The 12,967-nt window shown below is 54.8% G+C and overlaps 2 protein-coding genes across 2 annotated transcripts; both read right to left on the bottom strand.

Moving 5' to 3' along the window:
* LOC149914151 (free fatty acid receptor 2-like) lies at positions 1-2,884 on the bottom strand. The gene has a single exon (XM_090127733.1). The coding sequence runs from the start codon at positions 1,873-1,875 to the stop codon at positions 514-516; it is 1,362 nt and encodes a 453-aa protein (XP_089983859.1). The 5' UTR covers positions 1,876-2,884; the 3' UTR covers positions 1-513.
* Positions 2,885-8,301: 5,417 nt separating this feature from the next.
* On the bottom strand, positions 8,302-11,494 carry LOC149914150 (free fatty acid receptor 2-like). The gene has a single exon (XM_090127734.1). It carries the CDS (start codon positions 9,776-9,778, stop codon positions 8,468-8,470), a length of 1,311 nt encoding a protein of 436 aa, XP_089983860.1. The 5' UTR covers positions 9,779-11,494; the 3' UTR covers positions 8,302-8,467.
* Between the last annotated feature and the right edge of the window lie 1,473 nt (positions 11,495-12,967).

The raw sequence follows: 12,967 nt of genomic DNA, 5'->3' as shown, positions 1-12,967 counted from the left end.
GAGGCAGCTGATGGGTGAACTGATCTCTGGAGTGTAGAGGGATGCTCTTTCCTCCTGCTCAGCCGTGCACATAGGGGGCACTGGGGATATTGGAGTCACTGGAGGAACTGGGGACATTGCTGGATATTGAGGGCATTGCAGACATGGGGGACACTGAAGGAATTGGGGGCACTGGGCGTAAAGCAAAGTTGGGTCAATAGTCCACATTGACCCCAACACCAGTGGACATTGGGGAAAACATTACGTCACACTCAGGGTTCTGCATTGACCACACTGATCTATGTGACCTCATTGACCACACTGACCACATCCACGGGTCTTTATTGACTCTAACTCAGTAGGACAACCCAACAGCGACCAAGTGTTGGTTGACCCACAAACATTGGACACATCCACGGAACCACTCTTACCACAAAAACAATACACCCATCCCCATTTCTGACCTCCTACCCCATTAAACCCACTCCAATCACAACAACCTCATTTACCCCAGAACCTCCTCCTGGTTGGGGCTCACTCTCCTCCACTCCCCCCCTCACTCCCCCACCCACACCAACCCGAAAACCCATGGATTGTGCCACAAACCGCCCCCACCACCCCACTGACCGCCCTCCGCACAGCACTGGAGGAGAAATAGAAGATGAAGGGGTCGAGCGCGGGGCTGAGGGTGGTGAGGAGCACAGCGTAGGTCCTCCATGTGGGGCTGCGCTGCTGCACAAAGCCCACCACATGCGAGAGGTTGTAGGGACCAAAGCAGATGACAAAGTTGACCATGGTGGCCACGGCCAGCCCCACAGTGCGGTACTTCTTCTGCAGTGGGATGTGGGGTCGAGTGAGGAGGGCACGGATGATGTGGACATAGCAGAACATGGTGATGGCAAAGGGGAGGAGGAAGAGGACGAGGAAGAGCACAAGGCGCAGCGGGAGAACAAAGCGCAGCTGGGTTGGGGAGAAGTCATCGTAGCAGTGGTAGACCTTGTGGGGTTGAGTCTCAGAGGCATTCTGAGAGTTCCATGAGGTTGTGGTGGGGATGTGGGGAGTTTTTGGGGTTGTGCAGGCAGAGAATTGGAGGGTGGAGATGTTGCGGTCGGCCTTGGGGCTGGAGATCCTGTAGATGTTGAGACTGGGGACCTTGGAGCCACTGGGAGTGGTGATGTCAGCAGTAGAAGTACTGGGGACGTCGGTGTCAATGCCGTTAGGTTTGGTTAACTCAAATCCCCCAGGGTCAGACCGACTGGTCCCGGAACAATGGGAGTTGTCCGTCTTCAGCCCAACGTGGTCAACGTGATTGGGGTTGTCCATCACCGATCCCCAGGTCTTTTTCCCATTGAAGCCTAAACCACCTTCCCCATCAGCCTCAGAGCCATTGACCCCAAACTCTCTGTGATGCTCCGCTACAAAGACGAAGGAACAAAGGGACAATGCCATCACCCAAAGGACGGCGCTGGCGGCCATCGTCCGCCATAACCTCCGGCGCCGGTTGTAGCGGTGTGGGAACACGACCCCAAAGTAGCGCTCCACACTGAGGGCAGCTATAAAGAGAGTGCTGAGGTAGATGCTGGAGTAGAAGCAGAAGTTTGCAATGGGGCAGAGCACTCTGGGGAAGGGCCACGCCATCATGGCTGCCTCTTCGGCCATCTTGAATGGGAGGAAGAGGAGGACAAGGAGGTCGGCGGTGGTGAGGTGGAGGAGGAGGAGGTCGGCAGCGGTGAGGTGGGGATGAGGACGGTGGCATCGGATTTTGATGAGGAGGGTGAGGAGGGTGAAGATGTTGGCAGGAAAACCCACAGCGAAGGTCAGCACGTGGATGGCTAAGACGAGCATGGCGAGAGGAAGTCTGTGGGACAAAGAGCATAGAGCTGTAGGGCAGGCCATGGGGTCATACTGGAATAGGACATGGTATCAAACCGGGGCTATAGGAGGGGTAAGGGATGATACCAGAGCTATGGGTTGGAGTATGGAGTCCGTGGGCTATGAGGCAAGGATAGGGGGCACAGATCAGACTGTGGGATGGTGTGTCAATTTCTGGGGATATGGGACTGGAAATGAGGATATGGGGTTGGATGTGGAGCTATGGGGCATGATATGGGGCAAGAGGGAGAGTTATGGGGCTGTGAAATGTGATATGGGGCTGCGGGAAGGTATATATGGTCCTCGTAGTCCCAAAGACATGAGTATGAGTGCAGCAGGAGGAAGGTTCCAGGGCTGTGGGACATAAAGCTATGGAGCAGGATATGGATCCATGGGGCAGGACATGGGGTAAGATTTCCTGTTATGGGTCAGGATATGGGATTATGGGCAGGATATGGGCTCGTAGCATTCCCAAAGCGATGAGGATGAGGATGGAGGAAGGGAAGGCTGTGTGGCTGTGGGGCACAGAGCCACGAAGCTGAATATGGAATCACGGGGCTGTGGGGCAGGAACATGGCCTGATGTGGTTATGGGGTACGATGTGGTGTCATGGGGTTATGAGGTGAGGCCCCACAGCTTCCTCCATACCCATGGGAGAGTGCTGCCCCCATATGGATTTCATATGGTTGATTAATGCATTTCCTGCTCAGGGTGAGGAGAAGAGGTGGGGCAGGACCCTGAGCCTCTCCATTTGAAAACCCACAAATGACCCCAAATCCCACAGCTCTCCCAGAACTCCCCACACCTCATAACTCACCAAAACCACATCTCACAGAATCACAGAATCACAGAAACACTAAGGTTGGAAAAGACCTACAGATCATCCAGTCCAACCATCCACCTATCACCAATGGTTCTCGCTAAACCATATCCCTCAACGCAACATCCAAACGTTCCTTGAACACCTCCAGGGAAGGGGATTCCACCACCTCCCTGGGCAGCCCATTCGAGCGCCTGACCACCCTTTCAGAGAAGTAGTATTTCCTAATATCCAGCCTGAATCTTCCCTGGCGCAGCTTGAAACCATTCCCTCTAGTCCTATCACCGGTTATACGGGAGAAGAGGCCGACCCCCAGCTCCTACCACCTCCCTTCAGGTAGCTATAGAGAGCAATAACTTTTCACCTGAGCCTCCTCTTCTCCAGACTGAACAATCCCAGCTCCCTCAGCCGCTCCTCATCAGGCCTGTGCTCCAGACCCCTCACCAGTTTTGTTGCCCTTCTTTGAACACGCTCCAGGGCCTCAATGTCTTTCTTGCAGTGAGGGGCCCAAAACTGGCCACAGTACTCGAGGTGCGGCCTCACCAGAGCTGAGTACAGGGGAACAATTACTTCCCTACTCCTGCTGGTCACATTACTTCTGATGCAAGCCAGGATCCCATTGGCCTTCTTGGCCACCTGGGCACACTGCTGGCTCATGTTTAGCCGAGCGTCAACCAACACCCCCAGGTCCATTTCCTCTATGCAGTCCTCCAGCCACTCCGCCCCAAGCATGTAGCGTTGCCTGGGGTTGTTGTAGCCGAAGTGTAGGACCTGGCATTTGGTCTCGTTGAACCTCATCCCGTTGGCCTCAGCCCAGCCCTCCAGCCTGTCCAGATCCATCTGAATGGTCTCGCCACCCCCAGGCAGATCCACACTTCCAGCCAACTTGGTGTCATCTGCGAATTTACTGAGGGTGCACTCGATGCCTTCATCCAGGTCATCAAGAAAGATCTCGAAGAGGACAGGCTCCAGCACCGACCCCTGGGGAACACAGCTCGTGACCGGTCGCCAGCGGGATTTAGTTCCATTGACCACCACTCTCTGGGCCCGGCGCTCCAGCCAGCTCCTTACCCAGCCAAGAGCGTACCCATCCAAGCCTCGGGCTGCCAGCTTCTGCAGGAGAATACTGTGGGAGACAGTGTCAAAGGCCTCGCTGAAGTCTAGGTAGACCACATCAACAGCCTGTCCCTCATCCACCAGGCGGGTCACTAGATCATAGAAGGAGATCAGGTTGGTCAAGCAGGACCTGCCCTTCGGGAACCCATGCTGGCTAGGCCTGATCCCCCGTTCATCCCGCACTTGCCGCGTGATCTCCCTCAAGAGAATCTGTGACAGTCCAGTTGCAGTAGCAGGTCTCTGACTGTTTCCTTCTGAATCGTGGGTGGTTTAGTCTGCTCCCCAGCCGAGACTACCAGGTCAAAAAGTGGAGTATCCTGAGGATACTCAGGATAACCTTTAAAGACAGACGTAAAGAAGGCATTCAGGACCTCTGCCTTTTCCTTATTGTCAGTAGTCACATTCCCAGCCTCATCCAGTAAGGAATGGAGATTCTCCTTAGTCCTCCTCTTACTGTTGATATATTTGTAAAAGGATTTCTTGTTTCTTTTTATCCCAGCGGCCAGGTTGAGTTCGAGCTGGGCTTTTGCCTTTCTGATTTTCTCCCTGCACATCTTAACAACTTCTCTGTACTCTTTCTGAGTCGCCCGTCCCTTCTTCCACAGGCGGTAGATTCTCTTTTTCTCCTGGAGCCTCAAGAATAGCTCCCTATTCATCCACGCCGGTCTCCTTCCCCGCCGGCTCATCTTGCAGCTCAGGGGGACAGCCCGCTCCTGCGCCTGTAAGACTACCTTCTTGAAGAGCAACCGGCTCTCTTGGACCCCTTTACCCTCTAAGACTGAATCCCAGAGGACTCCCCCTACTAGTCTTCTAAACAATTCAAAGTCCGCCCTCCGGAAGTCCAAGGTAGCAGTTTTGCTGTTCTTCCTCCTGGCTCCACCAAGAATTGAGAACTCTACCATCTCATGGTCACTCTGTCCAAGACAGCCCCCGACCTCCACGTCTCCCACCAGACCTTCTCTGTTTGTGAACAGCAGGTCTAGCGGGGCAGCTCCTCTCGTAGGCTCTCTGACCAGCTGCATCAGGAAGTTATCCTCTCTGCATTCCAGAAACCTCCTAGACTGCTTCTTCTGTGCTGTGCTGTGCTCCCAGCATATGTCAGGGAAGTTGAAGTCCCCCATGAGGACAAGGGCTGGCGACTGTGCAGCTCGTGCCAGCTGCTTATAGAATAGCTCGCCTGTCTCTCATCCTGGTTTGGAGGTCTATAGCAGACGCCCACCAGGATGTCTGCCTTGTCAGCCCTTCCCCTGATCTTTACCCATAGGGATTCAACGTTATCGTCCCCAGTCACAATCTCAGTAGCATAAAAGCAATCCCTAATGCAGAGAGCCACACTGCCACCCCTCCTTCCTTGCCTATCCTTCCTGAAGAGTCTGTAGCCATCCATTGCAGCGCTCCAGTCATGGGAGCAATCCCACCACGTTTCCGTTATGGCAACTAGGTCATCGTTTGCCTGCTGCACAATGGCTTCCAACTCTTCTTGCTTGCTGCCCATGCTGCGTGCATTAGTGTAGACGCAGCTCAGCTGAGCCCCTCGCCTCTCACCTAATCCCAATACCACTTCCCCAGGCTGATCTCTAGTAGGCCTGGCTTTATCCCCTGCCCCCTTCCTATCTAGTTTAAAGCCCTCTCTACAAGTCTTGTCAGCTCCTGGGCAAGTATCTGTTTTCCTTTGGAGACAGGCAATTCCCATCAGCACACCTCAGTCCAAGTGCCGAGTAGACTGCCCCGTGATCAAAGAATCCAAAATTTTTGCACTTGCACCTCAGCAAATGCTCTCAGCCATGCATTTATTACATGGCTTTTCCTGGTCATCTCAGTGTTTGTCCCTGCCACCAAGGGAATACTGGCAAACACTACTTGTATGCCCGCTCCACCAACTAACTTCCCCAGTCTCCTAAAATCATTTTTTATAATCCTCAGGCTTCTATCAGCCATCCCATCGCTGCCGGCCTGAACTATCAATAAAGGGCAATAATCAGAGGGGCGGATAAGGCTGGGGAGTTTTCTAGAAATATCCCTGAGCCGGGCCGCAGGAAGGCAGCACACCTCCCTGTGGGTAGGGTCAGGCCGACATATTGGACCCTCTGTTCCTCTCAGAAGAGAGTCGCCTACAACTAGCACCCTCCTTTCTTTCTTGGAGGAGGCAGTCTTCAAACGTGGAGCTGACCGCCTCACCTTGGGCAAGCTTGGCGGCAGTGCTCCCACGTCATCATCACTCACCACTCCCTCTGGTTGTTACAGGGCTTCATACCTGTTACTGAGAGGGACCAGGGAACCGAGGGAGGTCGGGATGGGGGTTGCCTGCGACGCTGGGCTGAGACCTGCTGCCATTCCTCCTCTCCTCTCTAGCTGTCTCTCCCTGTTTGACTATGGAGAGAGAGAGGGTCCATTACTCCCTCAGTCTGGGAAGTGCAATCTCTGCGCCTTTCTCGCACAGAGTCACTCCACCAGTCAATCTCCCGCTCGCACTCTCTGATGGTCCGCAGTCTACCTACCTCCTCCCTCAGCTCCACCACCAGGTTGAGCAGCTCGGCCAGCTGCTCACACCGCACGCAAGTGGCATCCTTCCCATCCTCCCCTGGCAGCAGCAGGCTGAGGCACTCCCAGCAGCCAGCGACCTGAACATTACTGAGCAGACCCTCTATCTGGGTTGCCACAGTCTTTGCGTGGGAAGCACGTTTCCTGGTGAGCACCATGTTTGAAATGGTGGCGTCAGGGCCTGTCAACAGGAGAGCAAGTCACCTGAAAAAAAGACAGGAGCACTCACCCATGCTGACACAAGACCTCCACTCCCACTGCTGCCTTACTGAACGGGCAGTGCAGGCGGCCCTCACACACTGACTCCCTAGTCCATCCTGGTAAAGCTCAACCCATGCAGCCGGCTTCGGCAGGTGGCAGCGCAGGGTGACAGTGTCCCCAAGGGACCCCCCTGGCTGGGGTGCAGCGACAGGGAGGGTCGGGGCACGAGGACAGGGGACAGCAGTCAGCCTTGTCCCTGCACACCCTCCTGTGCCCTCTGATGGCCCCCTGACCACGCTCCCCTCCCTCTCTCACCATAAACCCCCTATCACCACACTCATGCTGCCAGGCCCTGCTCGCTGCCACCAGCCACCAACCTGCAAGGGACACGGTTCTGATCGCACATAGGGCCACCAACCCCCGTGGCACCACGTCCCCATTGGCAATCACCCAGGATGAGGGCCAGCACCATTGGTGCCGTGAGGCAGGAACAGCTTTGGGACTGCAGTGGGGGCAGGAAGCAGCCTCAGAGCCACTGTCACTTCCTCTTGTGGACGTTACTCTGTTACATCACCTCCTGATGTGGAATTTGTGGTCCCCAAGAGATGGTGGTACTGAGGGCACCCAATGGCTGACACCCAGAGCCGTGCACACATGCCCCAGTTGTGGTGCCCCATACAGGCTGTCACCCCTGCATATCTCACGCTGTCCCCAAAGGCCTGCCAGTTTGAAGCCCTCTCAGGGAAACAAGCCAGCTCCTGGTCTGAGGTCCTCTTCTCCCTTTCAGACAGGTGGGATCCACCTGCAACCATCAGCACAGCACAGAGTACAGTGCCCTCTGGTCAGAAAAAGAAGAAGCAAAACTTCTGCTGTGGCACCAACCATTCAGCCACATATTTATCAGATGTGTTTCCCTGACCTCTCAGTATCCTTCACAGCTACTGAGCGGACAGAGGAGAACGCCACATGCACTCCCACTGCACCCAGTGAGCAACCCAGTGCCTTTGCAGGGCCCTCAAGCTTCTCTCAGTGACTTCATCACTGCCAGCTTGAGCCATCAGTGAGGGAGAACAACCAGAGGGGTGAACCAGAGCAGGGAGTCTCCTGCTGATGTCCTGAGCTGGCAACAAGGAAGGCAGCACACTTTCCCTACAGGTAGGGACTGGCCGATGAGTCAGAGCCTTTTTTCCCATCAGAAGGAGTCCCCTGCGACAGACACCTTTCTTTTCTTCTGTCTGAAGGCAGTCTGGAGGCGTGCAACTGACTGCCTTGCCCTTGGCAAGGACCTGAGTGCAGGCTCAGGCACTCCCTCCTGGGGAAGACCTGCATGGATGAGTTTTGGGGTGGGCACTCGCCCGGGAAGCTGCATTCTTTTTGGGAAGAACTTTCAGCCTCCTGGAGACCACGGCCAGATGTGTTGTCTGGGAGGCAGCTGATGGGTGAACTGATCTCTGGAGTGTAGAGGGATGCTCTTTCCTCCTGCTCAGCCGTGCACATAGGGGGCACTGGGGATATTGGAGTCACTGGAGGAACTGGGGACATTGCTGGATATTGAGGGCATTGCAGACATGGGGGACACTGAAGGAATTGGGGGCACTGGGCGTAAAGCAAAGTTGGGTCAATAGTCCACATTGACCCCAACACCAGTGGACATTGGGGAAAACATTACGTCACACTCAGGGTTCTGCATTGACCACACTGATCTATGTGACCTCATTGACCACACTGACCACATCCACGGGTCTTTATTGACTCTAACTCAGTAGGACAACCCAACAGCGACCAAGTGTTGGTTGACCCACAAACATTGGACACATCCACGGAACCACTCTTACCACAAAAACAACACACCCATCCCCATTTCTGACCTCCTACCCCATTAAACCCACTCCAATCACAACAACCTCATTTACCCCAGAACCTCCTCCTGGTTGGGGCTCACTCTCCTCCACTCCCCCCCTCACTCCCCCACCCACACCAACCCGAAAACCCATGGATTGTGCCACAAACCGCCCCCACCACCCCACTGACCGCCCTCCGCACAGCACTGGAGGAGAAATAGAAGATGAGGGGGTCGAGCGTGGGGCTGAGGGTGGTGAGGAGCACAGCGTAGGTCCTCCATGTGGGGCTGCGCTGCTGCACAAAGCCCACCACATGCGAGAGGTTGTAGGGACCAAAGCAGATGACAAAGTTGACCATGGTGGCCACGGCCAGCCCCACAGTGCGGTACTTCTTCTGCAGTGGGATGTGGGGTCGAGTGAGGAGGGCACGGATGATGTGGACATAGCAGAACATGGTGATGGCAAAGGGGAGGAGGAAGAGGACGAGGAAGAGCACAAGGCGCAGCGGGAGAACAAAGCGCAGCTGGGTTGGGGAGAAGTCATCGTAGCAGTGGTAGACCTTGTGGGGTTGAGTCTCAGAGGCATTCTGAGAGTTCCATGAGGTTGTGGTGGGGATGTGGGGAGTTTTTGGGGTTGTGCAGGCAGAGAATTGGAGGGTGGAGATGTTGCGGTCAGCCTTGGGGCTGGAGATCCTGTAGATGTTGAGACTGGGGACCTTGGAGCCACTGGGAGTGGTGATGTCAGCAGTAGAAGTACTGGGGACGTCGGTGTCAATGCCGTTAGGTTTGGTTAACTCAAATCCCCCAAGGTCAGACCGACTGGTCCCGGAACAATGGGAGTTGTCCGTCTTCAGCCCAACGTGGTCAACGTGATTGGGGTTGTCCATCACCGATCCCCAGGTCTTTTTCCCATTGAAGCCTAAACCACCTTCCCCATCAGCCTCAGAGCCATTGACCCCAAACTCTCTGTGATGCTCCGCTACAAAGACGAAGGAACAAAGGGACAATGCCATCACCCAAAGGACGGCGCTGGCGGCCATCATCCGCCATAACCTCCGGCGCCGGTTGTAGCGGTGTGGGAACACGACCCCAAAGTAGCGCTCCACACTGAGGGCAGCTATAAAGAGAGTGCTGAGGTAGATGCTGGAGTAGAAGCAGAAGTTTGCAATGGGGCAGAGCACTCTGGGGAAGGGCCACGCCATCATGGCTGCCTCTTCGGCCATCTTGAATGGGAGGAAGAGGAGGACAAGGAGGTCGGCGGTGGTGAGGTGGAGGAGGAGGAGGTCGGCAGCGGTGAGGTGGGGATGAGGACGGTGGCATCGGATTTTGATGAGGAGGGTGAGGAGGGTGAAGATGTTGGCAGGAAAACCCACAGCGAAGGTCAGCACGTGGATGGCTAAGACGAGCATGGCGAGAGGAAGGCTGTGGGACAAAGGGCACAGAGCTGTAGGGCAGGCTATGGGGTCATACTGGAATGGGACAAGATATCAAACCGGGGCTATAGGAGGGGTAAGGGATGATACCAGAGCTATGGGTTGGAGTATGGAGTCCGTGGGCTATGAGGCAAGGATAGGGGGCACAGATCAGACTGTGGGATGGTGTGTCAATTTCTGGGGATATGGGACTGGAAATGAGGATATGGGGTTGGATGTGGAGCTATGGGGCATGATATGGGGCAAGAGGGAGAGTTATGGGGCTGTGAAATGTGATATGGGGCTGCGGGAAGGTATATATGGTCCTCGTAGTCCCAAAGACATGAGTATGAGTGCAGCAGGAGGAAGGTTCCAGGGCTGTGGGACATAAAGCTATGGAGCAGGATATGGATCCATGGGGCAGGACATGGGGTAAGATTTCCTGTTATGGGTCAGGATATGGGATTATGGGCAGGATATGGGCTCGTAGCATTCCCAAAGCGATGAGGATGAGGATGGAGGAAGGGAAGGCTGTGTGGCTGTGGGGCACAGAGCCACGAAGCTGAATATGGAATCACGGGGCTGTGGGGCAGGAACATGGCCTGATGTGGTTATGGGGTACGATGTGGTGTCATGGGGTTATGAGGTGAGGCCCCACAGCTTCCTCCATACCCATGGGAGAGTGCTGCCCCCATATGGATTTCATATGGTTGATTAATGCATTTCCTGCTCAGGGTGAGGAGAAGAGGTGGGGCAGGACCCTGAGCCTCTCCATTTGAAAACCCACAAATGACCCCAAATCCCACAGCTCTCCCAGAACTCCCCACACCTCATAACTCACCAAAACCACATCTCACAGAATCACAGAATCACAGAAACACTAAGGTTGGAAAAGACCTACAGATCATCCAGTCCAACCATCCACCTATCACCAATGGTTCTCGCTAAACCATATCCCTCAACGCAACATCCAAACGTTCCTTGAACACCTCCAGGGAAGGGGATTCCACCACCTCCCTGGGCAGCCCATTCGAGCGCCTGACCACCCTTTCAGAGAAGTAGTATTTCCTAATATCCAGCCTGAATCTTCCCTGGCGCAGCTTGAAACCATTCCCTCTAGTCCTATCACTGGTTATACGGGAGAAGAGGCCGACCCCCAGCTCCTACCACCTCCCTTCAGGTAGCTATAGAGAGCAATAACTTTTCACCTGAGCCTCCTCTTCTCCAGACTGAACAATCCCAGCTCCCTCAGCCGCTCCTCATCAGGCCTGTGCTCCAGACCCCTCACCAGTTTTGTTGCCCTTCTTTGAACACGCTCCAGGGCCTCAATGTCTTTCTTGCAGTGAGGGGCCCAAAACTGGCCACAGTACTCGAGGTGCGGCCTCACCAGAGCTGAGTACAGGGGAACAATTACTTCCCTACTCCTGCTGGTCACATTACTTCTGATGCAAGCCAGGATCCCATTGGCCTTCTTGGCCACCTGGGCACACTGCTGGCTCATGTTTAGCCGAGCGTCAACCAACACCCCCAGGTCCATTTCCTCTATGCAGTCCTCCAGCCACTCCGCCCCAAGCATGTAGCGTTGCCTGGGGTTGTTGTAGCCGAAGTGTAGGACCTGGCATTTGGTCTCGTTGAACCTCATCCCGTTGGCCTCAGCCCAGCCCTCCAGCCTGTCCAGATCCATCTGAATGGTCTCGCCACCCCCAGGCAGATCCACACTTCCAGCCAACTTGGTGTCATCTGCGAATTTACTGAGGGTGCACTCGATGCCTTCATCCAGGTCATCAAGAAAGATCTCGAAGAGGACAGGCTCCAGCACCGACCCCTGGGGAACACAGCTCGTGACCGGTCGCCAGCGGGATTTAGTTCCATTGACCACCACTCTCTGGGCCCGGCGCTCCAGCCAGCTCCTTACCCAGCCAAGAGCGTACCCATCCAAGCCTCGGGCTGCCAGCTTCTGCAGGAGAATGCTGTGGGAGACAGTGTCAAAGGCCTCGCTGAAGTCTAGGTAGACCACATCAACAGCCTGTCCCTCATCCACCAGGCGGGTCACTAGATCATAGAAGGAGATCAGGTTGGTCAAGCAGGACCTGCCCTTCGGGAACCCATGCTGGCTAGGCCTGATCCCCCGTTCATCCCGCACTTGCCGCGTGATCTCCCTCAAGAGAATCTGTGACAGTCCAGTTGCAGTAGCAGGTCTCTGACTGTTTCCTTCTGAATCGTGGGTGGTTTAGTCTGCTCCCCAGCCGAGACTACCAGGTCAAAAAGTGGAGTATCCTGAGGATACTCAGGATAACCTTTAAAGACAGACGTAAAGAAGGCATTCAGGACCTCTGCCTTTTCCTTATTGTCAGTAGTCACATTCCCAGCCTCATCCAGTAAGGAATGGAGATTCTCCTTAGTCCTCCTCTTACTGTTGATATATTTGTAAAAGGATTTCTTGTTTCTTTTTATCCCAGCGGCCAGGTTGAGTTCGAGCTGGGCTTTTGCCTTTCTGATTTTCTCCCTGCACATCTTAACAACTTCTCTGTACTCTTTCTGAGTCGCCCGTCCCTTCTTCCACAGGCGGTAGATTCTCTTTTTCTCCTGGAGCCTCAAGAATAGCTCCCTATTCATCCACGCCGGTCTCCTTCCCCGCCGGCTCATCTTGCAGCTCAGGGGGACAGCCCGCTCCTGCGCCTGTAAGACTACCTTCTTGAAGAGCAACCAGTTGTCTTGGACCCCTTTACCCTCTAAGACTGAATCCCAGAGGACTCCCCCTACTAGTCTTCTAAACAATTCAAAGTCCGCCCTCCGGAAGTCCAAGGTAGCAGTTTTGCTGTTCTTCCTCCTGGCTCCACCAAGAATTGAGAACTCTACCATCTCATGGTCACTCTGTCCAAGACAGCCCCCGACCTCCACGTCTCCCACCAGACCTTCTCTGTTTGTGAACAGCAGGTCTAGCGGGGCAGTTCCTCTCGTGGGCTCTCTGACCAGCTGCATCAGGAAGTTATCCTCTCTGCATTCCAGAAACCTCCTAGACTGCTTCTTCTGTGCTGTGCTGTGCTCCCAGCATATGTCAGGGAAGTTGAAGTCCCCCATGAGGACAAGGGCTGGCGACTGTGCAGCTCGTGCCAGCTGCTTATAGAATAGCTCGCCTGTCTCTCATCCTGGTTTGGAGGTCTATAGCAGACGCCCACCAGGATG

Source organism: Phasianus colchicus, chromosome 31, assembly GCF_987193195.1.
Source record: "Phasianus colchicus chromosome 31, bPhaCol1.hap1.1, whole genome shotgun sequence".
In the NCBI taxonomy this organism is placed as follows: domain Eukaryota; kingdom Metazoa; phylum Chordata; class Aves; order Galliformes; family Phasianidae; genus Phasianus; species Phasianus colchicus.
The sequence above is the reverse complement of the archived record's forward strand: the minus strand, read 5'-3'. Positions and strand labels throughout refer to the sequence as shown.